Genomic DNA, 17,220 nt, shown 5'->3' on the forward strand with positions numbered 1-17,220 from the left:
CTTGAGCTGGACACCATAGCTTCGAACTGGGGGGGCCGGCCAAGGGCATGCAACTTCTGGTTATACAAGGACGCGTGAACCGATTCATCGACAGTGAGGAGATGGAAACTTGGAAGGAGCTGATGGAGTGGTTCGGGAACAAGATACAGTTCATTTGGTCAAGGACATGTGATATCAGAGTTTGCTGAACCAGGAGAAGCCAGAGGAGCACGATGCGACACTGGTCAGGTACACTGAGAGCTGGAACTTGAAAGCGTAACATTTACCAAGACGTTGAGACAAAGCACCATATACTATAGCTAACACGTCCCTTCCGATTGTATTTAAGCGAACGTAGCGGGCTACGACCTTTCTTCACCACTGCCACAGAATGGCCTTTACTCTTACATCTTCGACCGACTCGTGTATGCGTTGCCCGCTAGGGTGGCTTTCGCCGCCGCACAAGGTCCGTTGGTCAAGCCGAGCCAAACGCAGTGGTTTGCGAGCTCGAGCGCAAGGAAAAGATCTCGGACTGGAGAACCGTGTTTCTAGAGACGAGGAGAGACATCTTCTTGGTTAGTCCGGCTTGCTCATTGCGCAGTTTCGCGTTCTCTTCTTGCAGGCTCGCAAACTCGGCAAGCTGCCTCGCCTCTTCCTCTCCTGCCTCCGTGCGAATCAGCGCTATCGTCTTGTTGAGTGAAATCACCTTCGACTGCAGCGCGGCGACCGTTTCTTGCAGACTTGCGACTTCCGCGCGCAGCGCAGCCTCGCGCTGAGTGCCCTCGTCTCGCGTGGCACCTAGCTTGATGACCCTCTGCCAAACTTCTGTGTCCCTCTCGTCATGCTCGTGCTTGAGCGTGTCCTTTGTCTTGCGCATCTCGGCCAATTCCCGCTCTGCCTGGTCGATAGACGCCTGTGCGCTGGCCTGGGGATTCGGGGGCACGTTGGCATACTGCGCTCTAGGGGTGCTGTTAAATATGTGGAATGTGGAGATATCGCCATAAATGACTGACTTCTTGCCGCGGAGATCTTGCAGCTCGGAACGCATGCTCCCGGCCACGCCTCCGAGCTCGATATCGCCACCTGCAGCCCCCAGGGCACTGCCCGCCTCCTCCGATTGTGCACGGTTATGTTCGCGCTGTCCCGCAACTACTTGGGCTCGAAGCTTCTCGTTCTCTGCACGAAGCCCGTTGATCTCCTGCTGTATTCTTGCAAGCTCACTTTGCAGCTGAAGCGGGGCAGCATGACCAACTGCGCTAACTGCGCGGTCTACGTGAGTCATTTGTGGCATATATGATAATATATCAAAGGCATACCAGAGGCTGGCATGTTGCCAATACTATCGGGAGGTATGCTTCCCGTCGCAGTATCCTCACCGCGTAGACGCTTACCAGAGGTAGGTTCAGCTGCCTCACTGCTTGCCCTGCGTGTGCGCTTCTCGCCTGTCCGTTGATCAAGAAGTGATTAGGATACTTGCGACATTGAGAGCTTACCCGTTGTTTCCTCGTTATCTTCATCCTGGGTGGATACATCTTCCTCGTCTACTTTTTCCCACTGGGCTTGCCGTAGGAGTCGTAAATCGCTCTGCATCTTTGGGCATAACTTGTCTTGGAGAGACTGAAGGTGCTCATCGAAGGCTTCCGCCTCGAGCCTCTTGTTGGTCTCTGCCGAACGAAACTCGCGTAGCAACCAACGATGGTAACTCATCATGATCCAAGCAAATTCGCTTATAAGGAGGGTCATCGCCATTGGATGAGCCTCCTCTTCATCAAGATAAACCCGAAATCGGCCTGCCTAATCTACTATGTTACTGGAATACACATCTCCATCTAGCAAAATAGTAAGTTAGAGTGATTCCTTATAACCAAGGTATCAACCATGCCTGGCAGTGTAAAGCCATGTATGATTGCCGCTACACTGTCATTAGCACGTCTTCTGTTGCTGCTGCATGGAATCAACTTACAGAGTGTGTCCTTGATGCTATGTGTATCATCTACCTCGGATAGATCATCTTCATCATCCTGTGCTGGCTGAACGACGCTCGGTCAGCCGTTGGAACTTGGAGCATGCAGCTTGCATATATGACTAGAAGTTGAGATACCTGAACAACACTCTCCTTAGCATCTTGCCAATGTGGTATATGAACTTGGAATTCTTCGGCAGCTTCTTCGTAGAACTCCTTGAGCAGCTCAAGCTTCCAGCCCGTGGGTTTTGTCAACGTAAAATTGAAGCCTCGGTAGGGCCCGGGGGCGGATCTCGTCGCTATCTGGCGTCTCCAACTCATTAGGAAAGCCTCCGGGCCAATCTTGGGATAGCGGTAACTTGGAAGTGGATAACCTGTTGCCGAACGAACGATGGGCTGACGACAGGTAAAGGCGCCTAGCTCTGCGCCCTCCATCAATCGGCCTTGGTTGCCTTATGCCGAATCTTAAGCAGCCTCGACACTGGGTGGTAAGCGTACTTTTTCCGGCGCAAAATCAGCCAAAAACTGGTTGAACAAGATTCTAACTTAAGCTTTTTCTGGATTTCGCTCGAAAGAAACCGAAGACAAAACTCAGTTTTACACCAGTTTTACTCTGTTCAGACCGTTTGCACCAGGGTCTCCTCGATTTGCGTCAGCGTAGAATCGAGGAACATTTGGGCCTTATTTAGCCGATTTTGTTCAGGTTCCCCCGAGAACAAAACTGTGCTTACCATCCTGTACGAGGTGCGTAAGCTTAGAAACTCCGACGCCTCAATGCCCCTCGACCTTGCCCTGTGGCAACGCTACTCCGGGCTCTCCCAGCTCTCGTTGAAGGGCGAGCACGATCCGAAATCGATTTTCTCTTCTAGAAAATGCACGTGCAAGCGCAGTTTACATTCAACAGAGGGAAGTTGGAAGCGAATATGCCAGTAAGCTTACTCCAACCGTCTCAAAACACGACTAACACGTCATTTATATCACGGATTCTTCAGCTTGGCAGCGATCTAGACTTTCAAACGGCCGGTCCTCAGTAATAATGGTTTGCTCGACGACGCATACAAGGTCGCGTCGCCGATGGTATGGAGGGATTAGTACATTGCGGACCAGGAATATGCTATAGGCTCACGGGAAATTGGCGAGGTATCAAGCGCATGTCAATATTCGCTCTGCTAACTGACACGCGCGAGCCGACCCATTGTCCAGTCTCGATTCAGAAGCTGGCCCGAAAACGAGTCAATCTGGAGACTGCGGCGGTGGACGCCCGGCTTCACGCCAAGATTCACGAAGCTCGAAGCCGCACTTAGAAGTGTCCTCAAAGACACGTCAGCACTATCAGTACACGTTAGTCAGGCCGGACTGGCTGCTTTGGTACGCGACGACTCTACCACACCGTACCCAGGCCTCGAGACCGTCGATGACATTCGAGAATACGCGTACGGCAATCTATCATGCGACAAGGACGGTAGCGAGGGCCACGAAGAGCTACCGCATCCAGATTTTATAATCGTGTTTGCAAGCCCGTAGCCGCGGACGTCGCCAAGTCTTCGTCATCCCGACTCGGGAGCGACTTCTATGGAGCTGCGAACCCAGCCACTATGCGAGACACACTCTCCTGGCGAAGAGGCGTCACTGCAAGAACGAGTGGGGCACGTGCATGAATACCTGCGACGATGCAGGTAGGGGCGTTTCCCTGTACCTTCGCGAAGAATCTGGTATACGTTGCGTCCTCGCAGTATTATTATTACTGAACTTTTCAGTTGGGTTCGACACCTATTGAGCTAGCTTGGCGTTCTAGCATGTAATATTCCTGATATAAATGAAGTCTCCATAATTATCCTGCACGCACGACTCATGAATGTACTAACCAAGAACTTCGGACGTGCGTCTGGTACATTACTACTGCGCTGCTCGACTATTCTCGCGACACAGAAGGGACCAAAAAAAAAGACTAAGGTAAAACCTTCAGCTAATAAAAGTATTACCTTCACGTCGCACGCCGCATCCTAGATAGCGCTGGGTAAGACCTTATGCATTCTATGCATTACATCAGGACATCCGAGCAGCGCGAACCACTCGACATAGGCAAGATCATCTGGCGGGCGCGAGAGAGAAAAAGCGTCTTGACATTACGCTCTAGGATTACAAAGATGGCACGATGCGACATCTCGCGTACTTCGTCAGCTGCGCGTACTGCGTCAACGAGTGTATGTGATACTTACCTTTCGCGCCTAGTACAGTATCAGCGGAACCAAGATAACGAGGACTGCGTGACAACGGCCAGGGCTTGTATTACCGCACTTGTTGCTGCGCACAGGCATATGACGTCGCGCTCATTGGAAGCATGCCGGTAGCGGGAAAGGTCGTCCTTCCAGAACTTAACTTTATGACAGACCAGCACCTCACCAAATCTTAACGAGAGGTGTACCGCGATATTTTGTACCTGTGTCAAACGGAGGATCCTAGTATCGAGTCTTAAGACATTTGGTAGCATCAACTACGGGCGAGGAACGCGTCTAGTTTAACGGGCCCACTGATGGCGTCTGTCAGCAAGATATACATTATCAGATATATAAGGAGGGCTTACAATAATCGTAAACGATGCGAGCATTCGTTTCTTTTCCATCAGGCCCAGTGAAAGCGATATGCCGAGTGTACCTCCTCTCGCCGTCGATCTCTTCGATGCCCCAAACCTGTGCAAGGCTCAACACCATACTAGGAAGGAATATGGAAGTAGGAGATGCTCACAATGTCAGTGCACCATGTCTTCCCGTCCTTCGGCTCGCTCTGGACCGAGTCCAAGATAAGCCCATTTGCACACGCCTCCTCGACCCAGCCTTCCCTCAACCAGGCGTTCTCAAGATCATCAATCGTGGCGCGCTTCGTGCGTATGGTGGTCTTGCCGAAGAACTTGCTGTCCGTGTCGCGGGGCTCCCAGTCGAGCGTGCGCGCCTGAGAAGTCCGACCGAGACCGCCGCTGAGGCTTTGGTCGACAGCAAGCGTCTCGGCGCCGTCCGAAGAGTGTTCATGCTTGACGATGACGGCGAGGGTGCCCATGTTGATGCCCATGCGCACGAAGTACGAAACGCCCTGCTTGCTCAAGATGATATCTGTGTTGTTACTCAAGGTCTTGTTCTGAGTCGCCATAAGTATCGCAGAAAAGTCCAGAAGAATCGCAACAAATCCTCACCTGGTTGTATTTGCCGCTGAGATCAAGAGTCGTCATGTTGGCGGGGACAGCCATGGTGGCGGCGTAGCTCGGAGAAGTGCTGAGAATGATGCGATGCGGCAGCACTCATACCTAATCCTTATATTCTGTATGGCTGGGGCTGCGAAAGAGGAAGTTAGGGATTCTTGTGCACCCCAGGCCAGTTCGCGGAGAAGCTTTACGAAGGAGACGACGGCAGGAGATGGTAGTGAGCGTTCGGTACTCACGAAGGTGCTAAGCATCAATGCATCATGCGTCATGCCCCAATCATGCCACACGTCCATACTCATTTGCCCCAGAGCGCGCAAATCCTACACTCAGAGTCAACAGTTCCTGTCCATTCATTAAATAATCCTGCATAACGTTAGCGGCCTGTGGAACGAGAAGTGCCACGATTCCACCAACTGACCAAAGCGTGAGAAGAGACCAAACACACGCACACTGTGCTTCGATCGTCACGTGATTTTGCCGTTTCGAAGTCGAACTATGGCTTCGCTCATCGGAGCACCGTGAGAACACGGGACGTTGCTAAGCGTATTAAAAGTTCGGATCCCCGCGCCACCTTACTACGACAGCGAAGAGAGGAAGATGCGGAGAGACATAGCCGCAGACGTGTGCAGTGTGCACTCCCAAGCGGACGAAGATGAGGAGCTCGAGAGTCGGGACTCTCGTCAAGCTCGGGCAGGGTCCCAGGTCCACCAATACCAGCAGGAACTACTTCAGATACCACCTGATCAGCATTATGTCCAAGCTAAGAATCTCAAGAGCCTGGTGGAATCGGCAGTGAGTAACCACTATGGCACAAATGGTTCCAGTGTTCACCACGTTGCAGAGCATTGCCCTAAGTGGGGCTAGCAAACGTGACAAGGAGATCCTCCAAGCCATGGGACAGAGCTTATTTCGTTATTTTCATCTCACTGGCAACTCTGATTTCTTCGCTCGTTTCGTAACAGACGAGTTATGAGCATCTGCTCGCGAGCGCACTCTCGCAGACGCCCGTGCGCTTTGTGCGCAATTCTTGGCTGGTAATTTAGTGTTAACAGAGATCTTCTCTGCCTTTATCAAGCTGTCCAATGCCGGCGCCATGCAAATGAGTTACTCCAGGTGCTTGGCGAAGATGAGGGGACACAGGAGCAGAACGATGGGGATGACAGAGATGACAGAATGAGCAAGGGCAAGAACAAGGGCAAGGGCAAGGCTAAGGATGGCAATGAAGGCAAAGAGAGAGGGGAAGAGAGAGATAGGGAGAGAGGTGGAAGGAGAGAGAGGGGGGGAAGGGGAGAGGGAAAAATGGAGGGAGGGATAGAAATGGAGGGAGGGATAGAAATGGAGGGAGGGATAGAAGAACACGAGGAGGAGGAGGATGAGCTCAGGGATGACGAGGAAGAAAGAGAGGAACACGAGGAAGAGGACAAGCTCAAGGATGATGAGGGAGATCAACTTGCTAACAGAGAGGGAGAAGAGCATGATCAAGAACAGAAAGAGCTTGAGGATGATGGGAATACAGCAAACACCACGTTCAGTGGCACACCAGCTTTGCAAGGACGCCATAAAGTGCGGGATGCGGATCAGCGGTTGTTAGCATTTGCACAGCGGTGCTCTGATGACATCATCACCCGTGGCCCCGACAGAGTGAGTGGTGTGCGAAATTCTTGTATATGACTCTGCTGACCGAGAACTGTTGTCATCTGCTTGTAGTGCGCGAACTGCTCATTTAAGGAGACATGTGTCTTCCACAAGGGCGACGAACAATGCATCCAATGCTTTACCAGTAAGCACGGTTGCCCGGGAAGGGGGACCGCCGGCACCTCGTCTCGGAAAAGAAAACGAAGCAACGAAAGTTCAGAGATGCAAAGCGACACTCGCGCAAAAACTGACCATACATCAGATCCTCTCACTCCTTCCACTATAGCTGCGGCAGGTATGTCACACTTTCCATGAGATGTCATGAAAAACATGTTCAACATAGATCTCAGGAGGTGCACCCACAATGACAGCTTCCGCTGCCCCGCTCGCACGCAAGCCAGAAGCCTGCGCGGATCTCGATGAAGCCAGCAATCAAGCGCACAGTCGATATAAGCAACTTGTCAATGAACTTGAGTTGTCATACGCACGCCTTAGGTTCTTGAAATTGTTTCATCAGGGTGCAATAGATTTGATGGATCAGTATTCAGCCTGCAAAGGAGAGGTCGCAACTGGCGTCGCAAAGGACTCTGGGCTAGTAGTTGAGGGTCCGGTCCTAAGAACCGGTCAGGACCGGGACTTGGACTGAGACTGGACTGATCAGGACTGGGTATGGTCCAGTCCTACGTCAGTCCAGTCTTGGTCACAGTCCTTGGTCCTAGATGGCGCTGGGTGCTTTTAGGACTGGTCATGACCGGTCAGAACCAGTCACAGACTAATATAAAGTAACAAAAATGCAGCACCCAGAAAGCAGCTTGGCTACTGGTACATGTATATCCTAGTAATTTCTGAACTGCAACTATGCCCTTGTAAGCTTGTCCAAGTACACAGCCAGCTTAAGCACAGATTAATACATTTTTTAAAACTCTTTTTATGATTTATTCAAGTTTGGATGCGGTTACTGCACATAATCAGCTAAAGCCATGACCATGGGAAGATGGAGCCTGAGCGTAGAGATAACAAGGCTCTCAAGGATATGGAGGTTTTATACAAAAATGCTGAGAATGATGAAAGTGGTGCATGATACCCTTCTTCTCTATTTAGAATCCAGCCATGTGAGCAGAGCATTGTTTTCTTTGCTGAATATAGTAATGTGCAGCCTTGGCTCAAAGCTTGCAAGCCCAGCCTAAAAAAGCCTGACCTGAGCCTGGCCTGGCAGTGGGCTCAAGGCCAGGCTTGAGTCAGTGGGCAGTCTCTGCTAGTGTGAACTTATCCTAAGCTTGGCAACTTGGGCTGGGCTCAGGCTCAGGCTCAGGCTCAGGCTTGGGGTCAGGACTCAGCCCAACATTGCCATGGGCCCAATCCTGGGCTTTAAGCTCAAGCTGTGCCTGCATATCACTAGCTGAATATTTGTTTTGATTTTTAAGTGTACAGTGTTCACCGGTGCCTTGTACGCACATTGTTTACCTATATTTGCCCATATACAATATTGCCTTTCATTCATATGTATAACATAACGTGAAGTAGCTGTCTACCTGCCAAGTCCCTCTCTTGAACCTTAACAACACAGACCACAGCTGTGGCTATTTTTTTGAGATCCTGCCTTTGAGTTCATCAAATATTCAGCCATGTCAAACACTCCCTCAATATCAGACTCTACGCAACAGTATTTCTGTGATGCCTTACAGTACATAAAGACAGTCTGGCAATGCATGAATGGTATATAGCACTTCTGAGATAGGCATCTGGTACACTCTTCTGGCCTTCTTGAGACTCACACACTGTCTTCTCTTTGACTCATTAGGCTGAGTAGTGTGGTCTCAAAACTGATTTGTCCAGAAATTAGCTTAGTATACTGCTAGTCTACCTGTACATGCAGTTCAAAATCAAAATTTGTTTATTTGTGTCATATTTATCAGGGCAGGACTGGTCTGAGCTGGTCTGAATCGGTCTAAGACCGCATTTGGTCCTAGACTGGTTATGACCGGTCCAGGACTGCACGAAGGACTGTACAGGATATTGTCGTGATACGACTACTGGGCTGCGCGAGCGCGAACTGGCGAGTGGCACGACAATAGGTTATGAGCCCCGGCTAGTAACTGGCCCCCATCTACCTTCCATCCCTCACAAGTCTTCACTCGGAGAGATCCGGCACCAGCCGCACATTAGCTCCATAACATATTGTCGTGATACGACTACTGGGCTGCGCGAGCGCGAACTGGCGAGTGGCACGCGGGCACGATCTAATACACACGGGGGGATTAGTCTGAGTGCGAAGGGAAAGAGCGCGCTGTATAGATCTAACCTAATACACACGGGGGGATTAGCTATACAGTGCGTAAGCATAAGTGCATACTGCGCAAGGGCGACGAAGGGACTTACTCTGAGTGCGAAGGGAAAGAGCACGCAGAGTGGAGATGCGAGAGAAGTCCTGATATACTAAAAGGAAGCAAAATTGAAAGTTCGCTAGAATGGGGAAGCCTGCCATAAAGAGGTCCGTGCGTGGGAGCACTACATATGATTGTCCAATCACTATCTACGTATTAGCAGCGCCTAATCTAAGATGTCCACCTTAAGTCCATGCCGGGCGGAATGCCGAGCCAGAGCCACTAGGCGCTTCAACACAGGACCAGGACTCAGTCTTGGTCCGGTCCTGCACAAACAGATGCTGGTCCTTGACCAGTTTGAGTCCTGGTCCCACCCAATTTTTTAAAAAGACTGGACCAGACTGGACCCTCAACCACTACTCCAGGCGGCACCTCTGATGCATCGCTTCACGTCGTGCTTGAGGTATCCGTTACTGTGGTCTGACATCTATTCCCATTGCTGTATACACCAGATCACCCCTGCTACCTATGACTAGTTTTCTGTAAGCGCATGATACGTACACAATATATCATCACGCCTTCCACCAGGCCCGCCTTGGGCGTCTCTTGTTTGGGCCCAGGGTGCGCAAACATGAACGAACGCGCACGAACGCGCATGAACATGCACGAACATGCACGAAAGCTCACGAAAGTGGGCAAACATACATGATCGTGCACGAAAGTAGATGAACGTACACGAAAGCGCATGAAAGCGCACGAACGCACACAATTGTGCATGCCGCTGAGCTTTGGTTTTGGTTACTGATTTGAGATTGGCGATGGCGCTAATGTGTGTGCGAAGGTGCGCAAAGGTGCACAAAGGTAAACATCTTGCAAAAAATAGAATTGTGATAACATGAATACGTAGTTCATCAAATGCACACTTTCGTGCGCGAAAGTGCATGTTGGCGACCAAACGCGCATCATCATGCACGAAAGCGCACGAAAGCGCACGAAAGCGCACGAAAGCGCACAAAAGCGCACAAAAGCGCACGAACGCACGCACGAAAGTGCACAAATACATGTATAACCTTAGATGCACATCGAAAACAAAAATTTGCGGCCGGTGCAAAGGTGAGAATTTATATTTGTCCAATAACACCCTTGATAGTAACGGGCAATGTGTGGAGTATCCATCATGAAAAAGAAATTTGGAGCCAGCAACACTTCATGGGTGTGATAACCAACTACACCATGTGCCCATACTCATCAGGTTTCATGGCTATATACTGTAGACTAATGTATGGTAGCAACCGAGGACGAGGTGTGACGCTTTACGACAGGCAACCAGTCATGTATGACTTGTGACCTAAGGCCTAATAAGAAATCGCCGCCGCAGCCCGCAGGTGCAACTTGCGCAGAAACTAGCAACCAACTGACTGTGATGCGTGACATCGAACCAGATAAGAAACGCGTCTAGTGGTGTGTGACGCGTGACGTTGCTACCATACAGTATATTATCAAAGACCCAGCGCCAGCGACCACTATCTTGACTCTTTGGCAACGTTGTGCAGAACTCTCACGAGCGGCGCCGCGGCATTTTGATCCTGAGCAGCTCTCATACGTGAAACCATCAGAAGATAGACCGAATGATCGTCAGCCATATGCTGTTCGCCATGAGAGGCTCGAGCACCGCTGTTCTGGGAGCTTGTTGGTACGCTGGCCAGCTCTGACTCTCCATGTTTTGCTAACTTCAGACGGAATGCAGGGCAATGGTGTACGCATGAGCTGTGGTGGGGTTTCTACACGGTCTGTTTTGATGCGACCATTGTGAGGCTTGCTCACTATTGCCGCAGCATCACCGCAATAAAGAGTACAATCACATACCGTGTATGCAGTGCTACCGCGGAGGTAGTAATGCAGTTGATCTTTGATCACCCTTTGCTGAAGGTGCGACGACCAACACGATTTAGTGAAAACGGTGTAACCTGGTCCCCACCCTTCTCTCGTTCTCCCACTCTCAGTCAGTTCGCTGCGATGAGAAGTCGTGTAGGAATTGTCCTGTCTCTCTCGCTCCTCTGGGCCTCTCTGCGGGCATCAGCTCTCACACTCGTGAACATCACTGTGGACGACAACGACCCTAGCGTCATCTACGCGCCATCTGACGACTGGAGCTTTGGACCGAGCTGTTCTACGTGCACGGCGCGCGTAGACGCGAGTCAGGCCTTCAACGGGACATGGCACGACACGCTTTTCTCCCCGAGTGATCCGAGCGAGGACGAGACTCAGACTGCCGAGCTTTCCTTCATTGGTACGTAGTCTCACCGCGCCATCTTCCTGACCGAGTAGCTGAAGCAACATATTGTCTGTGCAGGCTCTGCGATCTATGTTTACGGCATCCTCTCAAATGCAATGAACAACCCGAGCGGAAACGCGGATCAGGTGTTTTTCGTCGATGGTGTACGCGCTGGGAACTTCACGCACACGCCGAGCGGTGATGGGTCGTTCGAGTACAGCGTTCTCCTCTTCTCAGCCCAGCTTCCGAACGGTTCGCATAACCTGACGCTCCAGAATGGCCAGCCAACCGACGTTTCGTCGTTGATTCTGCTGGACTACTTTGTGTACACGACGTGAGTGCATCATTCCGCGATATCCTTCTTTCTTGACGAGTGTTTTTGTATAACGAAAAGTGCCGGAATCGTTACTGCGCCCTCCAGCTCAAGCAACAGCATCTCGACGTCAGCATCAACTTCGGTTGCGTCAACAGGACAAGTTGTGTCTTCAACTCCATCGTCTCCACCAGCTGCCTCTTCCAGCGCCTCGGGCAACGCATCCGGAAGTTCAGCGTCGAGACGGAGAACCATCATCATCGTGGTTGTCGTGATATGCATTGCTGTAGTTGCGTTGCTCGCACTGTTCGTCTTATTACGACATCGCCGATTCTCAAGGCGCAACATGACAGACCCCTCAGCATTCCCGCCGGAGGCTTTCTCGATCAACCCGTTTCCACCCACGACAATGGCCGAGACCGCAAAGCCCGGCGAGCTGATAGTACGATCCGCGACGGCTGTCTCTGCGCCGCGCAAAGGTGCTCTCCAGTACCACAGCATACTGACAGAGGTGTCAGCTCCGGAAAGCTCTGTTGTCCCGCCGACGGACGAGAGCGAGTCCTCAGTCGCGCCACTTCTGGCTATGCCCACGGCCGTGCCAGCTCCATCATCTCTGTCGCACACAGGCATCGCGTATCCGCCTGTGCCTGGACTTGCGCCTCCAGGCACAATGCCCTCCGCACACGCGGGTGGGGCGTTCTCGCCTGTCATGTTCTCACCCTTCTCGTCGGACGCGGCGCAGCACGGTTGGTCTCTTGCGTTCGTGCGCACGGGCGCGCCGATGGGAGACGCGTCCGAGGGCGGGCTGCCGCCGTACGAAGTGGGTACTCCTGGAGGGGTGGCTGTGTAGCCGAATAGCGGGAAAGCCGTGCCGTCTATGTGAAGTCCCGATGGAAATGCCGGATTTCCATCTCTAGATTCATGGTTCCCGTGTAAGTCTGGACTGCTTATGGGTGATTTGGGTGGTTACCAATGTCCTTGGATATAGTATGGTTTCTGCTAATTTCGGGGGCTCGTTTGTCTGATTCACATCGCTGGCGGACGGATGTCGGTGGTCGCGAGACCCTGTCTAGTTCCCGGCACGATAGAAACGACTGCGACTGTGGGACCGCCCGGCGTTTCATTGCTTCTTCCGCTTGCTATCGAACGCAGATGTACGGCACCGTTTGATCATCATGCTCCTTCTTCTGCGCGTCTCCTTGTCAACGAGTCACCACCCGGTTGCGACTTTGTGGCGTTCCGAGCGACATAGCCGCGAGGACCTAGATAACGCCGGATACCCCTGGGAGTAACTTCGAGGTAGCCCATCTAAGCCATGATCATTTGACCAGCAACATTCGTTGGCGTGCGAGAACGCTACGGTCCTGTTGGAACACTAGTGCTACTGGACATCGCGGAGTGGCGGAGGCAGCATAGCATGGTTGATGCTGGATCTGTCGTCCGGGCTAGTCATGATATCGGTACCAGACGGCACGACTGTGTCAAAGTTGCACCAAATGAGGCTATTCAGCCTCCTACAATCAGTAAGAAAGATATTCGAAAGAGAAGCTATCAACGTTGATCACGATAATCCAGGGATGTACTAGCCAGAGCACCAGATGTGGGCGGCTGTTAGCTTGCGATCGCGCTTTCAGCACGCCGTCCTCGTTGGTCGACAGGGCACGACTACCGTCGAAAGATTGTGTTCGCTTGCGATGCACTTCTATCCTGAGGGTCGCATAGGCCGGTTCCACAGTGCGTCGCATCAGGGACCACAGCCGCGCTATCGGCGGCCCTCTCGCCTTTTGATGGGCGCACGATCGTGCATGGGCAGTGTTTCAGAATTGCCGCACCAGAGCTTACATATATGCCTGGCCGGAAGCCAGACCTTGTCCTTCTATCCCCCTGTCCACAACATTTGTACGACGGCTCAAGCTAGCCATGGCACACATACCCGAACCGCAGCAGGAGCTGCCCACTGAGGTCGTGCAGACAATGTAAGCCCGCCATGCGTGCCCCATCCCGTTTGCTTCCGCGTCTCATAAGTCCCGCGCGCTTTTTTTGTCCAGATATCACGCGAATTTGCTGCTCATTACCGTAGCAGGTGAGGGAGACGTTGGTTGCACTTGGGTTGCTGGATTCTGACCCAATCACAGCTCTGCCGCTCTACGAGTATACCATCACCTTCAGGCAGGAAGTCGAAATTGTATGGAAGAGACAGCCAACGCTGGCATCTGGTCTACTGCTAATCACGCGATGGAGCCTCGTCATAGGGTCCATAATGCTTACTCTGCCTCAGCCCACACCAGAAGTGAGTCTTCTTATTCTCCATGCCTGAAATTCGCTGACATGCCGCTGTAGACGTAGGGTATTATATTTGCGACTTATGTGTATCAGCACTAACACTTTCGCTAGATGCAATAGACGCATAAACATGACTTTAGGTCCCGTCTTGCTGGGATACACCTTGGTAGCCAGTACGTCTGTTCGCATACCTCTACTTCGCCCGTGTTCACCACGATGCCAAGCAGCGTTCTCTGCTTTCCGCGCCTTTGCGGTCTGTAACCGCAACTGGTTCATTTTTGCAATTGTGCTGGTGATTGGGCTGGTTCCCTCCTGTTTGCAGCTCGTAGGTGGCCTCCCACGCCCCTTCTGTCATTTCACTGCTCACCGCCACATCCCAGTCGCTGCTCGCTCACTCCCAGGTTTCACTCGGTTTCATGGCGAGCCCACCTTTCCTCTGTAATATGTCTCGCATGCTGCGAGGACGAACGGCTCACGCGTAAGCATCGCTACTCTCCTCGCCATCCGGCTCACTAATCCCTGCCGCAGATGTACGTCGCTCCGCACGTCCACTCGGGGACGCGCTAACAGTTTAAATACAAATTAGACGCGCTAGCGACGAGGTTACCCGTCATACTTGCGGAATGCATCGTCGTGCTCCTAACATGGCGCAAGACCTACTCGGCAAGCCGCAGTTCGCTCAGGCGCCCGTCGAACGTCGCAGCGTATCTCCTGCGTGACGGTATGGACATTTCTTCAGCTCAGAGGAGGGGCCCACTGACGTTATGACAGGGACATTATACTTCCTGTGAGCCCCGTCACTGTCGCGTACCGTCACCACAAAACTGACACTGGCGTGCCAGAGCCATGATGACGATACAAGTCGTCCAGATAATCATCCTCATCCACCCAGTACGCCTCTCCTTTTATCTCTCAGCCGGCCTCACTCACTCATATTCCGCAGACAATTGGATCCCTCGGCGCGTTCCTCGACACCATCGTAAGCACCCGCACCCGCACGTTGCTGCGCATACACAACCGCTGACAACCCGCCGCGCAGCCACCGATACTCGTCGGTCGGTTTATCATGCATCTGAGCCGCATCGGGCGCGCGCCGGCGCCGGCAGAGTACACGACGTCCGAGGCGGGGCAGCCTCTCACGAGCGCCGTGTCGCTCAGTGCGCCGAGCGCGTGGTTCGTCGACGAGCTCGGGGGCGAACTCGACCACGCCTTGGAAAAGCACGAGCCTTCTTCTGAAAGCGACCAGGAGCACTATGGGTCTTCTAGTGATGAGCATTACGGCGATACGGTCGTGGGGCTCGATGATATCGAAAGGATATCGCCGGTGCGTGGTGGAATCTTGAGAATGGACGGTAGTGCTGATGGTGCGCGTGTTGCTTAGACATATACCCTGCCAGATCAACCGTGCGCATCGGGCTCGAGCACATTTATGGAGAGCGAACAAAAAATACGGACGAGATAAAACAGTTGCTGTACAGTACTTTACAGCCTCGAGACATGCGCGTGCATGTATGCGTATGAAATCACTTTGGCTCCCTTGGCATCGTTGATGAATATGGATAGCAGGTCTCGACAATCTGAGAAAACAACTGACTAGGCACTGCAGAGTTGCCAGTACAAGTGCTACAGCAGAAACGTACCTCTAAAGGCTTGGCTATGACCAAATTCCTCACGGGTACGTCCGTGAATGCGACACGAGCTTGCGAGAATCCGGAGTGGGACGAGCCTACAAGATACGCTAATTCGGGAGAGGAAACGAACCTTTGAGGCACGCTTTCTTCACTTAGCCTTCATATTGATATCACGCAGAAATCGTTCCTAACTCCCTTCGGGGCTCGATCGCGCTGAACCGCCAGGCTTCGACGCTTGCACTAGGCTTGAGTACGTGATGAGCGTGCGTTCTGCCGTCGTCTCTGTAGGGGTCGACCCTTCGGCTATCTGTAACCGCGTATGCTGTTCGGACGCAACGGCTCAGCTGACATGTTGGACATGCCGAGCGCGCTTTGGTTTGAAATTTATTCTGTAAACCATTACAGATCCTTACGGGAAGGCATCCAATGTCACGTAGAACTCATTTCTAGCCCCCTCTGGTGCTCAATCGTGTCAGTAATTCAGACTCTGGTAACCGTGCTAGACATGCCAAGTACGTCATGAACGTACTCTCTGCTCTCGTCGCTAAGATAGACCCAGTTCAATTCCGACTACATCACGTGAGCGAGCGCTCACGCTGTGTCTCAGCAAAACTCAAATTAATCCATAACTTCGTGTGCACACAACAGCTCAAAAATTTATAATGAACATCTTGTAGAGAATGCATTCAACTATTACTTGTACGTCGTCAATTTTTTAAAATCAAACAGACCACAGTTTTATGGGGTATACAAGAACCAAAGTAAGCGTCAACTAAGTTTGATTAAGGTAATACACCAAGAGTTTCAGTTCGGCGGCCCAGACACGGGAACTTATTAAGTTACACCAGACTAGCCACCCAGAAGCACCCAAGAGTGGCTAAGACACGCTGAAGAATTTCCGAAAAGCCCAAAAAATGGCACAAGCGGGAATCAAGCCTGCAGCCCAAAAGCAACCGCAGCGCACTATACCACTAAGACATAAGACCTTGCAAATATAAGCTTGGAATTGCCCTATACTACCACTTTTCTACCTCAAAGTCTTAGCTGTAATATTGTAGCCAATTATCAGGTATTAAAGCATTGGAATGTAATTGTACAAAGGTATATTCTAATGGTATGGCTAAGTCATTGAGTCATTAAATATTTGCTATTGGTTCTGCTTATTGTACAAATGTATATCCTGATGGCGTGGCTAAGATACTAGTGTGGCTAAAACACCGGAGCAGATGAACTATACTCAAGTGGAATCAATAGCAAATATTTAATGTTCCAATGTCTTAGCCACACTAGTGTCTTAGCCACGTCAGTGTCTTAGCCACGCCATCAGGATATACATTTGTACAATAAGCAGAACCAATAGCAAATATTTAATGACTCAATGACTTAGCCATACCATTAGAATATACCTTTGTACAATTACATTCCAATGCTTTAATACCTGATAATTGGCTACAATATTACAGCTAAGACTTTGAGGTAGAAAAGTGGTAGTATAGGGCAATTCCAAGCTTATATTTGCAAGGTCTTATGTCTTAGTGGTATATAGTGATGTGTGGGCCGGGCCTCAAAGCCTCCAAGCCCGCCAAGCCCGGCCCAAAAAGCCTGGCCCGAGTCAAAACCC

At 51.4% G+C, this 17,220-nt stretch overlaps 6 protein-coding genes across 6 annotated transcripts; 4 read left to right on the plus strand and 2 right to left on the minus strand.

The window, feature by feature from the left end:
• Positions 1-454: 454 nt before the first annotated feature.
• PHACADRAFT_199657 (uncharacterized protein) lies at positions 455-1,728 on the minus strand (the record flags this gene model as incomplete). The annotated part of the gene is made up of 3 exons (XM_007399886.1): positions 455-1,239; positions 1,296-1,421; positions 1,473-1,728. The coding sequence occupies 3 exons, from the start codon at positions 1,726-1,728 to the stop codon at positions 455-457; spliced, it is 1,167 nt and encodes a 388-aa protein (XP_007399948.1).
• A 2,727-nt stretch (positions 1,729-4,455) lies between these two features.
• PHACADRAFT_212742 (uncharacterized protein) lies at positions 4,456-5,365 on the minus strand (the record flags this gene model as incomplete). Its single annotated transcript, XM_007399887.1, has 4 exons — positions 5,130-5,365; positions 4,688-5,074; positions 4,527-4,632; positions 4,456-4,472 (listed from the first exon to the last, which is right to left on the minus strand). Exons 1-4 carry the CDS (start codon positions 5,181-5,183, stop codon positions 4,456-4,458), a joined length of 564 nt encoding a protein of 187 aa, XP_007399949.1. The 5' UTR covers positions 5,184-5,365.
• A 370-nt stretch (positions 5,366-5,735) lies between these two features.
• PHACADRAFT_187490 (uncharacterized protein) lies at positions 5,736-7,196 on the plus strand (the record flags this gene model as incomplete). The annotated part of the gene is made up of 5 exons (XM_007399888.1): positions 5,736-5,930; positions 5,980-6,104; positions 6,182-6,779; positions 6,846-7,068; positions 7,117-7,196. 5 exons carry the CDS (start codon positions 5,736-5,738, stop codon positions 7,194-7,196), a joined length of 1,221 nt encoding a protein of 406 aa, XP_007399950.1.
• A 3,477-nt stretch (positions 7,197-10,673) lies between these two features.
• On the plus strand, positions 10,674-12,763 carry PHACADRAFT_262682 (uncharacterized protein). The gene is made up of 7 exons (XM_007399889.1): positions 10,674-10,790; positions 10,845-11,026; positions 11,101-11,387; positions 11,451-11,706; positions 11,767-12,078; positions 12,129-12,617; positions 12,674-12,763. Exons 3-6 carry the CDS (start codon positions 11,114-11,116, stop codon positions 12,541-12,543), a joined length of 1,257 nt encoding a protein of 418 aa, XP_007399951.1. The 5' UTR covers positions 10,674-10,790; positions 10,845-11,026; positions 11,101-11,113; the 3' UTR covers positions 12,544-12,617; positions 12,674-12,763.
• A 643-nt stretch (positions 12,764-13,406) lies between these two features.
• PHACADRAFT_212745 (uncharacterized protein) lies at positions 13,407-14,067 on the plus strand (the record flags this gene model as incomplete). Its single annotated transcript, XM_007399890.1, has 4 exons — positions 13,407-13,661; positions 13,734-13,768; positions 13,821-13,975; positions 14,032-14,067. The coding sequence occupies exons 1-4, from the start codon at positions 13,606-13,608 to the stop codon at positions 14,065-14,067; spliced, it is 282 nt and encodes a 93-aa protein (XP_007399952.1). The 5' UTR covers positions 13,407-13,605.
• Positions 14,068-14,073: 6 nt separating this feature from the next.
• PHACADRAFT_212746 (uncharacterized protein) lies at positions 14,074-15,349 on the plus strand (the record flags this gene model as incomplete). The annotated part of the gene is made up of 8 exons (XM_007399891.1): positions 14,074-14,141; positions 14,196-14,293; positions 14,349-14,406; positions 14,555-14,689; positions 14,740-14,755; positions 14,811-14,859; positions 14,912-14,947; positions 15,008-15,349. Exons 1-8 carry the CDS (start codon positions 14,099-14,101, stop codon positions 15,347-15,349), a joined length of 777 nt encoding a protein of 258 aa, XP_007399953.1. The 5' UTR covers positions 14,074-14,098.
• Positions 15,350-17,220: the final 1,871 nt, after the last annotated feature.

The sequence above is a fragment of the Phanerochaete carnosa genome (genome assembly GCF_000300595.1).
Source record: "Phanerochaete carnosa HHB-10118-sp unplaced genomic scaffold PHACAscaffold_9, whole genome shotgun sequence".
Lineage (NCBI taxonomy): Eukaryota > Fungi > Basidiomycota > Agaricomycetes > Polyporales > Phanerochaetaceae > Phanerochaete > Phanerochaete carnosa.

Excerpts from the sequence above, each read along its gene's own strand:
- PHACADRAFT_262682 (XM_007399889.1), top strand. The coding sequence starts at position 11,114 with ATGAGAAGTCGTGTAGGAATTGTCCTGTCTCTCTCGCTCCTCTGGGCC. Across the intron at positions 11,707-11,766 it reads GACTACTTTGTGTACACGAC|TGCCGGAATCGTTACTGCGC; the intron begins GTGAGTGCATCA and ends TATAACGAAAAG. Across the intron at positions 12,079-12,128 it reads GAGGCTTTCTCGATCAACCC|TACGATCCGCGACGGCTGTC; the intron begins GTTTCCACCCAC and ends GCGAGCTGATAG.